This window comes from Sinohyriopsis cumingii, chromosome 11 (genome assembly GCF_028554795.1).
Source record: "Sinohyriopsis cumingii isolate HCF-2022 chromosome 11, ASM2855479v2, whole genome shotgun sequence".
Lineage (NCBI taxonomy): Eukaryota > Metazoa > Mollusca > Bivalvia > Unionida > Unionidae > Sinohyriopsis > Sinohyriopsis cumingii.
The window spans coordinates 36,262,548-36,283,315 of NC_142971.1; the positions used below are offsets into that span (position 1 = coordinate 36,262,548).

The 20,768-nt window shown below is 34.5% G+C and overlaps 1 protein-coding gene across 3 annotated transcripts in view; it reads right to left on the reverse strand.

The window, feature by feature from the left end:
* Positions 1–20,768, reverse strand: part of LOC149787914 (protein O-linked-mannose beta-1,2-N-acetylglucosaminyltransferase 1-like) — a 164,523-nt gene that overhangs the window by 100,730 nt on the left and 43,025 nt on the right. For all 3 annotated transcript variants that reach the window (XM_089974161.1, XM_089974160.1, XM_089974162.1), the window contains exons 11-17: positions 20,188–20,371; positions 19,175–19,284; positions 15,392–15,476; positions 11,726–11,852; positions 10,401–10,470; positions 6,714–6,812; positions 5,245–5,343 (exon numbers count right to left, since the gene is read on the reverse strand). In XM_089974161.1, the coding sequence (XP_089830287.1) occupies positions 5,245–5,343; positions 6,714–6,812; positions 10,401–10,470; positions 11,726–11,852; positions 15,392–15,476; positions 19,175–19,284; positions 20,188–20,371 (774 nt within the window). The remainder of the gene's footprint in view (positions 1–5,244; positions 5,344–6,713; positions 6,813–10,400; positions 10,471–11,725; positions 11,853–15,391; positions 15,477–19,174; positions 19,285–20,187; positions 20,372–20,768) is intronic.

Genomic DNA, 20,768 nt, shown 5'->3' on the forward strand with positions numbered 1-20,768 from the left:
TGATATTACCTATAGGGATCTGAATGCCATGTCCATTGATATTACCTATAGAGATCTGAATGCCATGTCTGTTGTTATTACCTGTAGAGTTATAAATGCCATGTCTGTTGATATTACCTATATAGATTTGAATGCCATGTCTGTTGATATTACCTATAGAGATCTGAATGCCATGTCTGTTGATATTACCTATAGAGATCTGAATGCCATGTCCATTGATATTACCTATAGAGATCTGAATGCCATGTCTGTTGTTATTACCTACAGAGATCTGAATTCCATGTCTGTTGATATTACCTTCTGCGATTTTAATGCCATGTTCATTGATAGTGTGACCCTGCTATAACACGGTAGTTGGGAACCATAAAGCCCGACCACGTTATATACCAAACCATGTTATATGCAACCAAGTCAGTTAGCTGAAGAAAATGTACTCCCCTCAAAATTGGGGGTGGGTGGTAATAAATGCGAGCGGTAAAATATATGCTTCGTTGGCACAGTTACCATCTTAAATTGATGCATATTAAATGAGAAATACACATGTAGTAAAAACAGAGAACACATAATATAATAGTTTACTTCATTTAGAGAACCATGAATTGGTTCATATACATGAATCCTGTTTATATATAAATGTCTAATGTATAGAATGAATAGAGTATCAACACCGTGTACTCACCTGTGAACCTCATCATATACGTTGAATCCATAATACAAGTGATTCCATCGAAAATATGCACACACACAGCTTTAAAATATTCAATGATTTTTGTAACAGGTCATATTGGTTTGAATTCAGTGGAAAAACACAGCACAATCATGTAACGAATAACGTAAATAATTGTATTGCATGATTGAGACTGGTATTTTTTCCATTTCCTGAGTACGTTTTCATAACAGTTGGTGCTTCAAAGGTAATCTGTTTCCTTTGACATTTCAGCAAACTGTTTTATCTGGGTACATTTTTAAAAAGGAATTGGCCGTCGTTTAGACTATTCTAGTTACTGTCCCTCCATGCCTAGTGAATAAACCAATAAGTAAGATGTATTTTTTTTTACATTTGTGGTAACAGCGTGATGCTACCTTCCACACATGCATCAGAAAATTAACAAAGGGTCAATGGATGATAGAAATGCAGGTGTTCTGATGACAGGGATTATTACAGAAAACGTGAGTGTTCTGAAGGATATAATTCTGAGTGGAAAGAAGAAGAATTTTACTTACCATCCACATACAAATGTCAGTCTTTGTAAATATATTAATTACTAGCGAGCAGATGAAAATCCGATGAAAGATAGATTACGAGACAATGACTTGTCCGATTGATCTATGTTACCAGAAATGTCGACAACAAAAAAGCGGATATTTGACAATACACAGAACTCATGATAGATGTCAAGACAAGCAGATTATAATATAACAATGCACTGTTTAGATGGTTTGTCATTATGGACAAAGAATTTGTTTATGTAACAATCGATAAATTTCAATTCAATCATTTATATCCAGTTTGTGGCTTCCTATCATGGGGCCTCTGAATTTCTGCACTCCAAACCAATGGTGGTATACAAAAGTTTAAACAGCCAACAATGTCATCAATAAATAAGAAGAAGAAAATACTTTTTTGTGTACGAGAAAAATGCATATAAAATTTCAGGAGCCAAGCCACGATCATCTTGTATTATTCATACGCGATCTCTACTCCAAAATGAGAAGCAACTTTTTACATTTTTTTCGTACTTTTTAAGATTTTTTTTGCACAAGAAAAATACATGTATATGAAATTTCAGGAGCCATGCCACGACCGCGCTATATCTGAATTTGTGTTATAACAGAGAGAGCTATAGTGGGGTCACATTGTATTACCTGTAGAGTTATGAATGCTATGTCTGTTGATATTACCTATAGAGATCTGAAAGACATGTCTGTTGATATTACCTGTAGAGTTATAAATGCTATGCCTGTTGATGTTACCTAGAGATATTTGAATGCCATGTCTGTTGATATTACCTACAGAGATGTGAATGCCATGTCTGTTGATATTACCAATAGACTTTAATGCCATGTCTGTTGATGTTACCAATAGAGACTTTAATGCCATGTCGGTTGATGTTACCTTTAGCCATTTAAATGCTGTCTGTTGATATTACCGATAGAGACTTTAATGCCATGTCTGTTGATATTACCAATAGACTTTAATGCCATGTCTGTTGATATTACCGATAGAGACTTTAATGCCATGTCTGTTGATGTTACCTATTGAGATCTGCATGCCATGTCTGTTGATATTACCTATAGAGATTTGAACACCATGTCTGTTGATATTACCTATATAGATGTTTTAATGCTATGTCTGTTGATATTATTTATAAAGATTTGAATGCCATGTCTGTTGATGTTACCTAAAGATCTGAATGCCATGTCTGTTGATATTACCTGTAGCGATTTTAATGCCATGTCCATTGATATTACCTATAGAGCTCTGAATGCCATGTCTGTTGATACCGCCTTAGAGATTTCAATGCCAGGTCGGTTGATATTACCTACAGAGATGTGAATGCCATGTCTGTTGATGTTACCTATAGAGATCTGAATGTCATGTATGTTGATATTACCTATAGAGATTTGAATGCCATGTCTGTTGATATTACCTAAAGAGATTTGAATGCCATGTCCATTGATATTACCTTCAGAGATTTTAAAGCCATGTCTGTTGATACTACCTATAGAGATCTGAATACCATGTATGTTGATATTACCTATAGAGATTTGAATGCCATGTCTATTGATATTACCTATAGAGATTTGAATGCCATGTCTATTGATATTACCTATAGAGATTTTATTGCCATGTCTGTTGATGTCACCTATAGAGATCTGAATGCCATGCTGATATTACCTATAGAGATCTGAATGCCATGTATGTTGATATTACCTATCGAGATCTGAATGCCATGTCTGTTGATATTACCTATAGAGATTTGAATGCAATGTCTGTTGATATTACCTATAGGGTTATGAATGCCACATCTGTTGACATTACCTATAGAGACTTGAATGCCATGCCTATTGACATTACGTATTGAGATCTGAATCACACCACATAAACTTAGAATGATCTCTATCCATGGAAAACTCGAATCAATTTAAGTATCAAATAATGAACTAATTATAAAACTATGTATAATGCAAAATGTAGATTAACAACCTAAAATAGGTTAGGTGAGCTAAAGTAAAATGAGAGGGGATCATTGTTGTTCTAAAGAAAATAAGTGGGCTCTTTATCTTACAAAACTATCTTTATAAGTACTATTTAAAACTTAAAATCAATATTAAGTTTTACATTCCAGTTGGAAATGTTTTCAACATTTTGGAGGAAGAGACAAAGATCAAGCAGAAAATAACAAATAAACCTATGCTGATTTTAAATGGTACTATACTGTATTTTATTCTAAAAGATAAAGAAAACCACAAATTATAGTTGAAATTTGTATACACAAGGAAGTTATCATATGCTTTAAACAATGGATGATTTTCAAAAAATGTTATTTCCAATATCAGAAATATGTTTTACTTTTTTAGTTTAAATGTATTTCATCTGAAGTGGAATAACCAATAGACTTTAGAGAACTGAGGAAAAGATGTGTTCTGAAAGTAAGATGCAAGTGATCTGAAGTGGAATAACCAATACATTAGAGAACTGAGGAAAAGATGTGTTCTGAAAGCAATATACAATTCAGAAGCATTGTATGAATAATAAAGGTTTACTTACTTCAGTGAGGTATCAGTCAATACAGTAGGGACTTACCTGGCATAATAAGGATGGGTGTACTGTAAATAATACCCTTCTCCAGAGAGGTTGGGGTTGTTGTTGTTGTTGTAGGGTTTAACGCCATTTTTCAGCACACGAAAGGCTATACATGGCGGCCAGTATTAATGGTGGAGGAAGAACCCGGGAAAACCCCAGAAAGAACCACCGACCCACGAGAAGCTACTGGCAAGCTTTCTCACATACCCACATTAGCCGAATCCTAGACTTGAACCCACGCAGACAGAGGTGAGATGGCAGTGATCCGTAACGGAGAGCGCTTTAGACAACTCGGCCACTCAGGGCCCCTCTCCAGAGAGGTATCAGTCAATATGGACTTACCTGGTATAATAAGGATGGGTGTACTGTAAATACTGTAAATAATACCCTTCTCCAGAGAGGTATCAGTCAATATGGACTTACCTGGTATAATAAGGGTGGGTGTAGTGTAAATAATACAATTCTTCAGTGAGGTATCAGTCAAGATGGTATGAACTTACCTGGTATAATAAGGATTGGTGTACTGTAAATAATACCATTCTTCAGTGAGGTATCAGTCAATATGGACTTACCTGGCATAATAAGGATAGGTGTATTGTAAACAATACTGTTCTTCAGTGAGGTATCAGTCAATATGGACTTACCTGGTATAATAAGGATAGGTGTACTGTAAACAATACTGTTCTTCAGCGAGACATCAGTCAATATGGACTTACCTGGTATAATAAGGATAGGTGTACTGTAAACAATATTGTTCTTCAGTAAGGCATCAGTCAATATGGACTTACCTGGTATAATAAGAATGGGTGTACTGTAAACAATACCATTCTTCAGTGAGGTATCAGTCAATATGAACTTACCTGGTATAATAAGGATAGGTGTACTGTAAACAATATTGTTCTTCAGCGAGACATCAGTCAATATGGACTTACCTGGTATAATAAGGATAGGTATACTGTAAACAATACTGTTCTTCAGTGAGGTATCAGTCAATATGGACTTACCTGGTATAATAAGGATAGGTGTACTGTAAACAATTCTGTTCTTCAGTAAGGTATCAGTCAATATGGACTTACCTGGTATAATAAGGATGGGTGTACTGTAAACAATACCATTCTTCAGTGAGGTATCAGTTAATATGAACTTACCTGGTATAATAAGGATAGGTGTACTGTAAACAATATTGTTCTTCAGAGAGACATCAGTCAATATGGACTTACCTGGTATAATAAGGATAGGTGTAATGTAAACAATACTGTTCTTCAGTGAGGTATCAGTCAATATGAACTTACCTGGTATAATAAGGATAGGTGTACTGTAAACAATACTGTTCTTCAGTAAGGCATCAGTCAATATGGACTTACCTGGTATAATAAGGATAGGTGTACTGTAAACAATACTGTTCTTCAGTAAGGCATCAGTCAATATGGACTTACCTGGTATAATAAGGATGGGTGTACTGTAAACAATACTGTTTTTCAGCGAGGCATCAGTCAAGCCCACTGGCTTTATAATTGGATCATCCATGTGAGATGCTACAACAGAAACATATCTCAATAGCACAAAATATCTCTAACTTGATAATAAGATAACAAATACTTTCATATCTGGCAGACAAAAACAAACAATGGAGCATTTAATGTTTAATATTAAAAAAACACAGTATTATTTTTTTAACATAAATGCACACTTTAGACCACTAAGCCTACCAGGGCCCCGGCTAAAAACAATACCATTTAGTATAAAATCACCCTAAAAGTCTTGAAACAGATGAATAAAAACCAAACATTTCAAAACAATTTTTTATATGTTGAATATAACAAAACAATTATGCTTAATTTCTATGTATGTTGTGATAACAAGAAATTCAGCCACCTGCATTTTATGGAATAAATGCAGTTGGCTTTGATATCATTCATTACATATGTCACATGTATCTGACAAATTAATTTTCGATAATAATCAGAAATGTAAATATTCTTTCTTGGATAAAGATCTGCAAGATATTTATCATTAAAATTTTCAAATAAGAAAATGAAATTAGTTTTCTATTAAGGGCTGTTCCAATTAAACATAGCATGGTACCCTGGGACGGCAGTTTTTTGAAAATATATGCTTGGATACTTTGATTCACAGAGTTCATATTACAATTATTAAGAAAATTCTAAATTGCATCTATGGGTGAGTACCCTAAATTAAAAGTGCCTTGAAGTCCCTGGGTACCTTGTATGTTTTACTGGAACAGCACATAGCCACTCTGGTCTGACTTTTCATTACATCAACATTATTTCTTTCACACACAAACATATATTTATCTTGACAATTTGTATTTCAACTTTATGGTAAAGTTAACACAGGTTGATTGCAATTTGTTTCTTGAAAAGTAAATCCTGTTTTCATTTGAATAAAAGATTCTGCTGTTAAATTATTTCCAATACATTCCACAATTTGTTTCTGGTTGCTCTTTGTTACTATTTTTAAGTCAATTTTTCAGCATTTTTTTGTCATTTTTTAGTACAATTCATTCCTTAACATTGACCTATAAATAGTTTAACTCAGCCATATTTTGTATGGAAAACAATTTGTGGGTAACTGAACACTATACAAACAGTGCAACAACTAAATATTATAACATACTGAAATGTATGGACATTTTAGAAGGTAAACATTAGGCAGCCCAAGACTGGCAATACATGGCAGCCAGTATAACTGAAGAAAGAACCTGGGACACAATTTTCTGATTTCTTGATGTTACACATCATTTGTGAAATGTAATTATGTCCATATTTCATTACTCATAAATCTTATAAATAATGTAATTGACAAGCTGATTCTGCAGATTTAAATCTTTAGTGAAGTCAGCAGAATGAAATAAATAAAGTATGGAGGTTTATGGCATACTTACAGTCACAAAATTCACCGTAACCATCATTTTTAGTACAGAATGCCCTCTTATCCTCATTCCTGGCAAATGGTGGGTCTGGAATCACTTTTAAGCCAGTCACTGAAATGTACATTTAAAAAGATAATATTGTCTGACGGATGATCATAGTATAAATCGAATAAATTTTGTTTGTGATAAGCAGTTTGTGTAAGATGATCCAACAGATTATCATACAAATTAAACCGAATAGGTCAAATGCTGGCATGGTAGTATCTAAGGCAAAAAAGCCAATGGAAACTTCTGACCTTTGATGAGTGGCCACTCATCCATACAGATTTCAGAACTAAAGATAAAACCTGGGATGGCAGAGTTGCAAAAGGATTCCTTCTTCCCTATGCAAGCCCAAATCAATTTAATGTTGCAGAGTAATAGTTCAAATAGTGAAGCCTCCCAAGACCAAAATAATCAGAACACCATAAAAAAAATTGTTTTGGTTTAATAAGGTTCTGTTTTCATGTAAGAATGAGACATGATCAGGTGTCTTCTCACAGTCAAGTAAATGCTTATAGGTCTGGGCAAAACATCAATAGCCAGCTCAATCATATCTGTCATAATTAGGATTTCATTGTATCTGTATATGTTTCATACGGTGAGTTGTATTTAGAGTGCATGGCATAAGGCAGTTTAAAAATATAAAGCTGGTCACAGACTGATTAAGTTGTGGAGCTATAGGGTTCATGTAGTATAAAATTTACATTTGGGACTGAAAGCTTAGTTGGGTGTTACGAGTGGAGGGGTTTTGGTTATAGTCAGTTAAAGTGAAAGATGAGAATAAATGGAACAAGAACAATGATTCATTTTCAAGGTAATATGAGTACCAGATAATCAAGAAATGGGTCACATACGCCTCACCACAGTGTCTGAAAACTGACTTGAATGAAAACTTGATGAAGGCAATCCAAACAAACATATAACCAAATAAATACATGAAAAGATGCCAAACAGATACAAGAAAAGATGCTAAATAGATGTGTGAAAAGACAAGGGTAAAACTACCATAATAACTCTATTATTACCTTCTCCAGAGTGAAATGTCCTCAAATAGAATTGGCTGGAAATGTACCTATGCATAAGCAGAGGTCACTAGACCCCAGCATACAAAAGCTAGCAATAATAGATTCAGTATTTCACATGATGTAATGCAACACCTTATGATGTAAGCACACTGCAACAGCACCAGCTGGAAAAGGTAATAACCATAACCAGATGTAGCATCCTGGAGTCAATACGTAATGCTAAATAAATTCATGTAGTTAACCAATCAGAACATGAGAATTTATGGCCCGTAATATGGTAGGACAAAAATTATTAAAATTTAGGCAAGTGTCTATAAGAAATGCATATTTTTAAATACATTTTCTGCCCAACAGTTACATACCTGTCACACTTCATTACATTATTATGTACAAATAAGCAGAGCAACAAAAAAAAACTATCCACATAAAATGCATTCATGTAAAAAAATTGCAATGTAAAGGTTCCAATTACAAATGGACTTGCGAAGCACTTTGTCTTATCAGTGAACAGCCACTTCATGACTTTCAAATGTACACATAAACTCATATGATGCCAAATCTTATGTCACTGTCATTGCAATAGTGAATATATGTATTGCAATTTGCCACATGAAGCAAGACAATATACAAGGAGCTTTTGGTTGAGTGTGTGTGTGTGCGATTAGGATTTTTAACGTAGCTTTTTTAAAAAAATTCTGTCATATCACTACAATGTCTGCAGTGTGGCAGTTGATAGTGATGTCTAGCACTGGGGCAACATGCCACCAACATGTAGCATGATGTCCCACCCAATCACATTATCCTGATACCAGGCTGACCAGTCCTAACACTAGCCTCTTAATGCTGAGCACCAAGCGAGGCAGCTGTTAGTACCATTTTTGTAAATCTTTGGAATGACTCGGCTGGGGTTTGAACCCACGACCTCCTGCTTCCAAGGTGGATGTTCTAACCACTAGGCCACCGGAGCGGTGAGCTTTTGGTTGATATTTCAACTGTAACCACAACCAGCATATCATCCAAAAACAGATAATGAAACTTGCTGCACCCTGCATGTCAAGCATAACCCTTCAGTTTATGGTAAAATGGTGTTGTATCCAGATTTATCAACATACCAGGCAACATGGCTAAACTTGAGAAACTGACCATATAAGGCACAAAAAAATGTTTCCTGTCACCTCACCATCACTATTTTTGGCCACTGACCCTAGCACTTTTCCCCTGCAAGGATTAACACACAAAAAAAAAATTTTTACAAAAAAATTCCTGAAATTAATTTGTGCATCCAGTTTAGCCTAGTACTTTATATGCTTAGTACATTTTATATACTAATCATTATCATATATATAATGTTTTTAAAATATGGAGAAAAAAATTCAAACCTACCTATCCTAATTTTAAAACCAGTGGAACAGGAAACACATACTTTTGGGGGGCCTAACAGAACTTTAAACATTGATTACTGTATAGAGTATCAATGGATGGACATATGTTACGACCTTATGCTTTTAAAATAAGTAACAGAAAAGAGTAAAGACAACAAGCTTTATACAATTTAACAAACAATTAATTTTCCTAGAATGCAAAGTGAAAAATGAAGAAAGAAAACTTATGGTATTGCGAATTATTTCCAAAAATAATCAAATAATTAAACACACAAGTCCTAGTAATAAAAGGTCCTGAATAGAACTCAGTTCAAGCTCCAAAGAGATCCAAAATTGAAGGCACTGATGTGTCTGTTATGGTCTGTGAAGTGCTGATGTGTCAGCAGTCTCTTGATGAATCACAGAAATATTATTCCAGGTTTCAATTCAGAATAAATACCAATGAATGTCTTTATACAAGAATTTTGTCACAGCACTTTTGTATTTCCTGAGAAAATAATCACTTGAATTCAATAATTTGAAGAAAATAAAATTCAGCCCAAACTGGTCACAACATAATACAACTTAAAGTGCTAGATGTTAAAGCATAACTGGTAAAATCCTCAAAGTCACAAGATAATATAGTTCTCTGCTTGACCTCAGGTTACAATTAGCATTTTCTAAAAACAACCATTACCTAACAGAAAACGACCTTCTAGACTGATCTAATGAGCTTGTTTATTTACAACACAATAGCCTACAAAATTCACTTAGGGATCTCCAAAACCCTGAGCCTGATCAACATATTTATACCTTCTTGTTTACCTGAATAATAATCCTGATATTAAGCTCATTTAGATTGAGAATATTCAAGCTATTATTAGTTGTTTAAATAAATGAAAAAGAAAAAAAAAAAATAGTCAGTCAGGTCAAGCAAAAATGAACTCAATTTTGAGGAAGGTCAAGACCAGCAAACAATGTTACATTACTATAACATGTAATGAAATATAAAAAAATTAAACTAACAGACAAACAATTAAAGTAAATTACATAACACATATGAATATGCAATTTGCACCCTTTTGCTATGCCTCTCAATTTACTGTGTTAAAATGAATTTGAGATGGACATGCAGATGTCAAGATGGACTGCTAAAAAGTAATATGCACTTCTCTGCTTTCACAGCAGGGGCATTCAAAACACATTCTGGTAGAGAATAACAATGTGAGCTTATGTGTATTTAGTTCTCTATCAGTCTACTGTATACTTACATTTCTTTGGAAGACACAATGAATCTTTCAAAGGAGTTGGCCAGTCAGCATCAATACCAGAAAAACTAATCTGAAAAACATGAATTCTATATAAAGCCATTCTTCAATTGTTTCCATGGACAAAATGTAGTCCATGTAGGAGAAACGTCATCTTGACCTACTTTTGATTTTACTGAGTGGTGCTTTTTAAGATGAATGCCTACAAGAAGTTTCATAATTGCAATATATATGGACTTAAAAGCAATGGCTTGCCATTATTGGTGCCACCACAACACAACTGGAACATGGAAACCTCTGCAATATCTATGAACACACATTCAATATTAAAAAGCACATACATGATAAAAAACACCATGTTCTATGAATAGAGATGAAATAAAGAATTTATTGAGCAGATAATTTTATGTTGATTAGGCTAAAGTTAGCACAGCATGTTAATTTGGTTGTGCCAAAATTCAGCACTTCCTACATTTATATGTTATTGTGGTGTTACAAGCTTGCACTGCTGTCCAGTGAAAAATGTGAGGTTTTCTTGTACTTCTGCCCGCTGGACAGTATTGGTTTCAATTTACATTATTTTATTAATTCAACAGATGCTTTTCTGGCAAAAAGAATGATCATGACTATAAGCTATAACAACAAAACCCCTGTCAACTATCCCTAACATAACACTAACAAGTTAATGCTATTATCTCAAACTGTATGTCTTTAAGGCTGCAATCTCTTATCTTATTTTGACATTCACAAATTTAACATGGCTACTTTTTTCAAACTAACACCCCATTTAATTTGGTACAAGTGTCCCTCAATCTAAGATGATGCTGGAATTTCCCAAGAAGCTGCCAAATTTTATGTCCTGAAAAATGCTGACAAGGTTGTCTATCAAGCATATCATTCCAGATCTGGGTTCTATTTAACGTCAGACACAAACATTGACTTGTACTGTATTTTTTAATTTTCCTCTTTGTCTTGTATGTTTCTTTTGAAACTAATACAACTCTGATTTATTGCTAAATAATGCACTTCTGCATTTTCCTTTTAAAGAAATTTAGTGAACATCCTAAAAACAAAAAAGTGAGTCATACAGGGAAAATAAACTAAAAAACATAGTAACAAAATGTGAAAAAAAGGTTGTCACTGTTGAAATTTATGACTAAACCCATAAAAGCATCTATGTGACAAGGTTGATACCAAATTTATCAAAATATGTTGCAGCTGCATAAGATGATAAAAATAAATTGTTAAAAGCAACAACTCTATCCAAGATGGGTACTGATGAGAAGATAAACCCCATAAAAAGGATCTAGGTCTATGAGACAAGGTACCTTTTCATATGGTGTAAATCCATCAATTCCTTTCTGTCCCACAAAATACCAGACATCTCGAAACTTCAGGTTCTGAATCTGGCTGCTTCCCAGCTTGTTTAACAATTCCTTAGCATGGAATTGCAGCCTGAAAGTTATAGTTTGGCATTCTGATTTGGAGAGATAACAAAAAGAAAAACAAGGGCTCTGGAGAACAGTATATCTCACATTTGAAAGTCATTAGGATATTTTATAACTTTTAAAAAAATCTAACATAAAACTTTTTTTTTAAATCTTGATACTTTTGCTAATGATGAATGCACTTATGCCATTATGAAAGTTACATGTATCAGGTTAGAGTGTCCACCTTGGATGCAGAAGGTCATGGGATCAAACCCTGGCTGAGTCATACCAAAGACACACAAATGGTACTAGCAGCTTCCTCACTAGGTGCTCAGCATTTAGAGGTTAGTGTTAGTGATATGACTAATATTTTTGAAAGCTACATTAAAAATCACACACACATTGGTATTCAAAAAGTTAAGATGCATGTACTGTTACATATATCTATTTATTTTAATACAACTTTTGGTACATGACTATACCTATAATGTGTGTAACTTTGTTCAGGAGTGCAATTATAGTGGTCTTCTACAAACAACATAATTAGTTAATATTTTTTGTCCATGGGGTATAGATTCTATTTTTTTTATATTAAGCTATAAATAGGTGTTGACAAGTTCAACTGAACCTTTATATTGAATGTGTTGACATGATTTGGGGTAATTTCTCTTTGACTAGTGGGGTCATGTGAAATCTTAGAATTTTTTTTATTAGTTTGTACTGGCTGGGTTCGGTCATGTGAACAGGTATTGTGAAAGATTAGACTGAATATTAGTATCTGTCACATTGGGTATATTGTGACATATAGTTGTAATAGACACTTGATGGTGTATATAATGGACACTTGAAGATGTATATAATAGACACTTGAAGGTGTGTATAATAGATACTTGAAGGTGTATATAAGAACAGAACTGAGAAATCAAATTCATTCCTATTTTGGATTCATTTCTATTTTGGATACCTTGTTTTATATGTTAAAATCAGTCTGCAAAAGTGTTTAATATTGTGTTTAGATAAACTGAGATGAAACATTTGTTAGGATTATTCATTGAAATTACAAAGTGTTCATAGACTAGAACATTCTTCTGGGACTACTGTGAGTTGTTCAAATTAGTTCTGGACAATGCAGTTGTGATACATACATCTGAGGATCTGAAAATCATTTGAAACATTTGATTTTTTTGGACTTGAATAAAACATTTTACGATTCATTTGGACTTGAATAAAACATTTTACGATTCATTTGGACCTGAATAAAACATTTTATGATTCATTTGGACTTGAATAAAACATTTTACAATTCATTTGGATTAAATTCACAATACTATAATTTTTTCTTACATTTTAATTTTAAAACTTTGATAATGAAATTATTTGTTAAGCTTTACAAAACTTGTTGGTTTAGTTTCTTTCTGTTCCTTACTTTGTGCCCATAGAGTTGTAATAGCAAGTCATTCCTGAATTATCTATTCTATATTTCCAACTGCATTTTACAAACATTCCATGTAATGTCTGCTCTAAGGATTTAGAGGGGCCCCAAGTGGCCGAGTGGTCTAAAGCGCTCTCCGTTACAGATCACTGCCATCTCACCTCTGTCTGCGTACGTTCGAGTCTCGGATTCGGCCAATGTTGGTATGTGAGAAAGCTTGCCAGTAGCTTCTCGAGGGTCGGTGGTTCTTTCCGGGGTTTTCCCGGGTTCTTCCTCCACCATTAATGCTGGCCGCCATGTATAGCCTATCGTGTGCTGAAAAATGGCGTTAAACCCTACAACAACAACAACTAAGGGTTTAGAAGAAGAAAAAATATATTATTTTTTGCAACACTGCTGTTCCAACACAGGCAATGATTACCTAAAATTGCAGTTTTGACTGCCATGATGAAATATGGAGGACAAGACTCATCCTGACTCTCTTTACCAACAACCCTGTAGCTTTTGGGCAAGATGGAGGTGTTATGATGTGAATGTACTGTATCATGCAGTTCATTATTAGGGGTATACTATAAGGCAGTATACTCTCCTGGACAGTGTTATAATCACTTTGTCATGCATTCATTACAGAGGCCTCACTATAATTATAGGTTACGGCATCTGTATGGGAAAATATGAAAAGTTTTTTGGTACGGATACACTGCACGACCTTGGGAGCGTAGTATATCTATCCAATAAAACATGTTCATATTTTCCCATATAAATGCAGTAACCTTTTTATTATATGCTCATTTTCTTATTCTACCTAAGGCTTAATTATATAAACAAAAATACACACCAAGAAACAAAGTAACTTAATTTATGCCATATTCCAAACTAAATACACAAGCACAAATTCATCAGTACACAGCAACAACATTATTAATGCACATATAACTCTGCCCAGATAACTTTCAACTTAGTCACATGCCAGACATCACCGTCAAAAGAAAATGGCATTTTGATCTACATAAAATTAGAGTCATACACATTGCAACAACTTTTCGATTTGGTCTGGAATGAATAGATTTTGTTATTTTTTTATTCTACTAAATTTCACAGATTATGGACTGAATTTATCTGTGTCAGTTCTACATGAAGTAGGATCTGTTTTGTGCAGCAAGGAAGCAGCATCTAGACTTATCTGCAAGTGTGTTTCTGTTCTATCACTGAATGTTCGGAATCACAATGTGGGGAAAAATATGAACTCTTTCAATTGTAATTATCAAAAAGACACTATGATATATAATGTTCATTTCATTTTGAGTTCAGTAAAGAGTACATTATTGCACTTGGAATGTAGTCAAAATTACAGTACAATTTCAAAAAGTGTAATCAAGCTTTGGAACCCACGACATGGCTCATGTAATTCAGACTTGCAAAACTAAGAAAGTACATTTTGAGGAAATTCAGGATGTAAAACTGTAAGTTTAATTTTACCATTCTTATTACTAGCTAAAGAAGACAAAAATATTGCATGATTCTGACAATGTGAAGTTAACGGAGACAAAAATGAGCATATAATAAGGTGGCATATTGTGTGACTCCCATGGACAGTATTATAATGAGGGAGTACTGTATCATATACTGCATTACTGGTGATCTCACTATAAGGCACTCGACTACCTCATGGACGGTGCTATGAGTACTGTATCATGTATTTCATAATAGCAGGTCTCACTATAAGGTGGTATACACCATGGTCCCCATGGAGTGTGTTATGTTGTTGTTATTGTGGACTTAATGCAATTTTTCAACCCATTACAGGTAAAGATTGACTGCCAGTATATCTGGTGGAGGAAGAACCTGGGAAAACCCCTGGAATATCCACCAACCCACAAGAACCTAATGGCAAGCTTTCTCACATACCCACATTGGCAAAGTTTAAGAATCAAACCCAAATAGAGATGAGATGTCAGTGATCTGCAAAGGCAAGTACCTCAGCCACCCAAGGCCTTGTCAGTGTCATAAAGATGGACTAGAGTATGATGTATTTCATTACAGGGGTCTCTCAATCAGGTGGTATACTCTATGGTTCCCATAGACGATGTCATAATGAGGCGTACTGTAATACTAAATGAAGTTTAACTTACTTTCTGGAAGCATCATCAAATGCAACTCCTAGTATTATGTCATCTGCAGATAATGATTCCAGGAAAACTTCCAAATTGATACTCTCTGAAATTACATAAATGACATATTACCGTGAAAGTACTTCTATTCTATAACCAACAGAACTAATCATACTTATCTGTGCATATTATTCAACATTTATATTACTTTGGACGATGAGATTTGCTGGTGAGTGCACATGTACTGATTTTGTTTTATACATGCATGTACAAATGCATGGTTCTCTGCATAAAATTAAAATATAACCAATCACTGTGTATTAGGAATAACCAATCACTGTGTATTAGGAATAACCAATCACTGTGTATTAGGAATAACCAATCACTGTGTATTAGGAATAACCAATCACTGTGTATTAGGAATTTCTCATTTAATATGCAAAAGTTTAAGTTGGCAACTGTAACAACGAAGTGCATAATTTTGCACTCTCTGACCTCTACCCCCACCTTCATTCCATATAGTCAAGATAGATGATACTCATGCAACATTTTCTTCAGTTATCTAACTTGACCTGATATTGAACAATCCATCACATAACATCATGACACAGTGTGGACCATGACCATCGAGGGTTTCCAACTACCATTTTCATTTTATTGATGTTGCTGTACAGCACTCCTGGATGCAAATGGAGATTCTTCAGGCCAAACTTTGATAGTGGGCACCTACACAGTATTTTTGTCTAATACATGACTGCCATATCCCCCTCCCACTGTAAAAAAAACCCACATTATCTGCCAAAAATACCCCAAAAGTCGTCTAGAGACAACATATCCCACCACTGCTTATGCAAAGACTTGTAATGAGAGTACCCAATGGTAAATCACTCTCAATTTATTAAAAGGCATATCTGCACAACTTGCATGGCATGTATACAGAGCTATCTCAAATGGTTTAGCCCTGGAAACAATGGTATAGATAATGGATGAATAGATGGACACATGCACCAAAACATTAAAAATATTGAAGTTTAAAGTAAATTTTTAGCAAATTATGCTTCTTCTATAATACTTACCTGATGACATTACATTAGAATAACTATCTTTGCTACCTTTCAATTTAGCCCTCTTAGAAAGATGAGAAAACATCTTTCTGTTGATATAATAAGGGAAGAAACTCTTATTGGTTAATTCCCCTTTCTACCTGCGAGGTGGCTACCAGTATATTTGGTTTAAACCATTTTTTTTTTACTTGAGTGAGACCTTAAAGGATGTTCATATTGCAGAGAAGGGTGTGAGGGATTATTTGAAATATAACTAGGTAAATGTTAAAGAAAAAACAAAATTTACTAACAAAATTGCTTTCTCCTGCAAATATATAACCTGCTCACGTCAGTAGAATAGATAAGGAGGAGGAGGAAATGCAGAGCATCCTACCTGTCTCACCAAAGGAGAAGCATTCACTACTAACAGATGAAATTCTTCTAACTTTAGTTAGGCACAATGTAAAACCTTAGTTACACATATGCAAGATGTCCTGCATATAACAGCTAGAGAAAGTGTTTGGAGGATGCCATCCAAATAACTCTATTATGTCTTAAAAGGGACATTATGTTTGAATGCCAACCTCATCAAAATTGGACATAATTTGTCAGCCTCAATTTCCTCTCCACAACTGAAGATCCAAAGACTTTTTCTCATAAGGCATCCCTGACAAGGGCCAGGTGTGAAGGAGGAGTTTCTCGGGACACAGATAGAACAGTGGTGATCCAGGCTGGTTAATCAGGGTGAGGATCACCATGACTTTCCTGGGTATGTCTGTTGCCAGGGACATCTGATCATTGATCCAGGGTTTGTCCAAATGAAGAGGGGTCATCAGAACTAAATGGCAATCACTTCTGGCATCAGGACTGATGGAGAGAACGTCACATTCCCTCCCAGCTTACTGATAGGGCATCTATGGACCATGCTTCTGGGCCTGGAAAGCAGGGGGAAAAGGAAATTTATTGTCCCACCTTGTCAATAAAAGATCTCTCATCAGGTGGCCCTATGAGGTGCAAACTGGATTTAATGTGGAAGAATGGTGAGACCATTCTGAGTGAAGTAGCTGTCGTTTCCTCAACAATGAGTTGGCTAAATGTTGAGCTGTTCTGGTATATGGTGGACCTGAGTATTTATCTAGTACCCAAAGTAAACCCATATCATGACACAAAGGTCTAGTAATTTTGTCCCTCCTTGTTTGAGAAGCTACAAAACCACAACCAAATTGTCTGACAGTGTTAGGATTATATGTCTGCACAAAGTTTCTACCCAATCATCGGATGCAACTGACAATAGCTTTAATTTTTAGGAGCGTGATGTGATGATCCATCTCTTTCATGTCCACTTGCCATTGACCATCATAAGGTCCGGCAGCAAGTGTTTTTCCCAACCCAACAGTCTGGTATCTGTACAAATCATGATTCCTGGTTGTGGGTTTTTGATGGGTATTCCTGCTGTGAACCACTTCACGTCTTCTACTGCTCTGAATCTCTTGCATTTGTTGCTCCATTTTTGTAATGAAAGAGAATCAACAAACAAGTGCATACAACAATTATATAAATAAAATTGAAATAAATGACAACCATGTTATAAAACAAAATAATTAGAGTAAATGCACAAAGACAGCACCCAGGAAATTTCACCAGTTAAAATTAATGTTGCCATTCAAAGTCAGATGTGATAAAAATAAATGGTACAAAATAACTGAAACAATATCAATAAATTTACCAAATTTTACAAAAAATATATGTGCCATATAAAACATTTTTACTTACTGTACATCTGATAAATAAATGTGGATGAATAAATTTAACATATACAATTTAATGAATTAAGCGGATTGTCTGGATGATATACTAGCATGTGAAGCAAAAGTGAAAAAAACTGCTTTAAAGTGGATATACTGGTAGCCACCCAGTGGGTAGAAAGGGAAGCTGAACTGTAATAGTAGCTTCCTTTTGTCTATATAAATAAGCAGACAGAAAGATGTTTTCCATCTTTTCAGGAAGGCTGGATTCAAATGTAGCAACAAAATTATCTTAATGCAATGTGATCGGACAATATATTTGCTGAAGTAATGTGAATAGCAAATGGCACATTTGGACCATAAGCTAATACATGTACTAAGATTTAAAGAGAGATTTGACATGGATCTTGTGTTAAGCTATTAAAATTAATGTGTGAATCATAGATGGAAGAACAGACAAAGAGATGACAATCTTTAAAATAATGAAACCAAACATTATAAACAGAAAAGGGCACATCTACATTGCCAGTCCAATAAGTGTATACAGATATTTTAAGTTGTTTTGGAGTTCTTCTTCGGAATGTAAAGCATGGATAATGAATGAATGAGAGGGAAAAAAAGGAGTAAATCATACAAAATACTGAAACTGAATAATTTTGAATAGCAAAAGGTACATCAGGACACTAGTCCAATATCAACACTAATTTTCATAGAAACCCTTTTCATAGTCTGTGAGTAATGCTTCTAAAAATGAAAATGTTTGCGGACAGTCAGTCAGACAGACAAGATTAGCAAATGTACTCACTTATAACACGTGTCAAACTGAAAACTGCACAGGCTGCCATCTGCCATTGCATAACGCACTGGCAGATCTGGTTCTGTGCAGTTTGTTAGGAGTAATCAGGTGAACAAACACATTACAATATTGCAGATCAGGATCTTTATTGTTTGCAACTTGACTCGACTTATAAGCAAGTAAAGATGGTACTGACAGATTGACAAGAAATGGCACTTACCTTTATCATACGTATCAAAGTTAGATGCCAAGCTTGGCTGTCCTGTTTCTGGATTAACGACCACAATATTCAGTCCTCTTCCAGCGCCATTCACATCTTTAGCCATTATTCTAAAACAGGATATTTGGATTGATAATGTTATACTGGTTTTAACATGATATGGTTATATCAATAATATATGTTGGATAGCATTAAACAGTTTCCTTTTGATTTAGGATCATTCAATGACAATGTAATTTACACAATATATATTAAATGTTACGGTGACTATTTAATTTAGATTAAACATGACTTGTAATGATATTATATCTAAGGGAATGATACAAATCAGCATTACTTACAGTTATCATATATACTCAAATCAGCTTTACTTACAGTTATCATATATACTCAAGTCAGGTCCAACTGCACAGACCAAGATCAGCCATTGCATACTGCACCAGCAGACAGGGAAGTTAGCAATTTATTTGGAGTAATCAATAGAACAAACATCACTGACCCTGATCTCCTGGAACATTTTATGATGCCAGCCAGGGCCAATGTTCTTTGCAGTTGAACTTGATTTGTAAGCAAGTATATATGGTATGTTAAAGTGTATAATGATCGATGGAGTTTTATGTCATGACCAATTTCCTTAAAATAGATTTGATCATCCTTCCCAAACATGTTGAAACAAAATATTTTAGGTGCAAGATATTGTATCATATTGATCAAGGAATAATATCATAACTAATGTACAACACAAAGCATCCTTCTAAGCGACCATTCCAGCATTTTACTCTATGTTCCTGTCACTTCAATACATATTTGAAATAATTACCATAATAATTTGCATGCAAGAAATATACATTTATAATCAAACAAATCAAATGGTTGATTTAAGATCAAGCCAAATTGCTCTTTCAATAGTATTATATAATATGACCACTACAAATTAATAGTTAATGATGACATTCACTTGCTTTAATGAATATCCTATTAATAACATTTATCATAATATGACAGTGACTTACATTTGACTGCTGACACAAATCTGAGGAAATACCTCACTCTTTTCACCCGTGTACAACATGAGAGGAAAAGTGTCTGCAGGACAGGGATCATTACGTCCACAATTGAGAAGATTTTCTCCCACCTTAAGCTCTGCACTAGGATGCAACTGAGGAAGCATATCCTTTTCTAAGCTGACTGGACCCACTAGAAGGAAGAGAAGAATAATAACATGTTACACAACTTACCTTGTGTTTATAGGGAATGTCATTTCATAAAATAATTCTGCTGAACGGTTTGTTTCAGCTGCTCTCCAAACAGAATGATTTTCAAACCAAAAGAAGTTGCTACATTTTGTGTGAATGTGCAAATTATTCCTCAAATTAATGCATTCGTTTTTTTGATCATTTTCTATGCTGATGTAAAACTAGTGCGCATGCAAAAACCTGGAAAGTAGGTCAGTGAGACATACTTAATTTCAACTTAAAGATATATTTCTATTTCTTGACTACATTTTATAACATATTCTGAGAAGTCAAATTTTTCTTTTAAAACACTTAACATTCATGACAATGGCCACAATAATGGCAACAATGACAACACA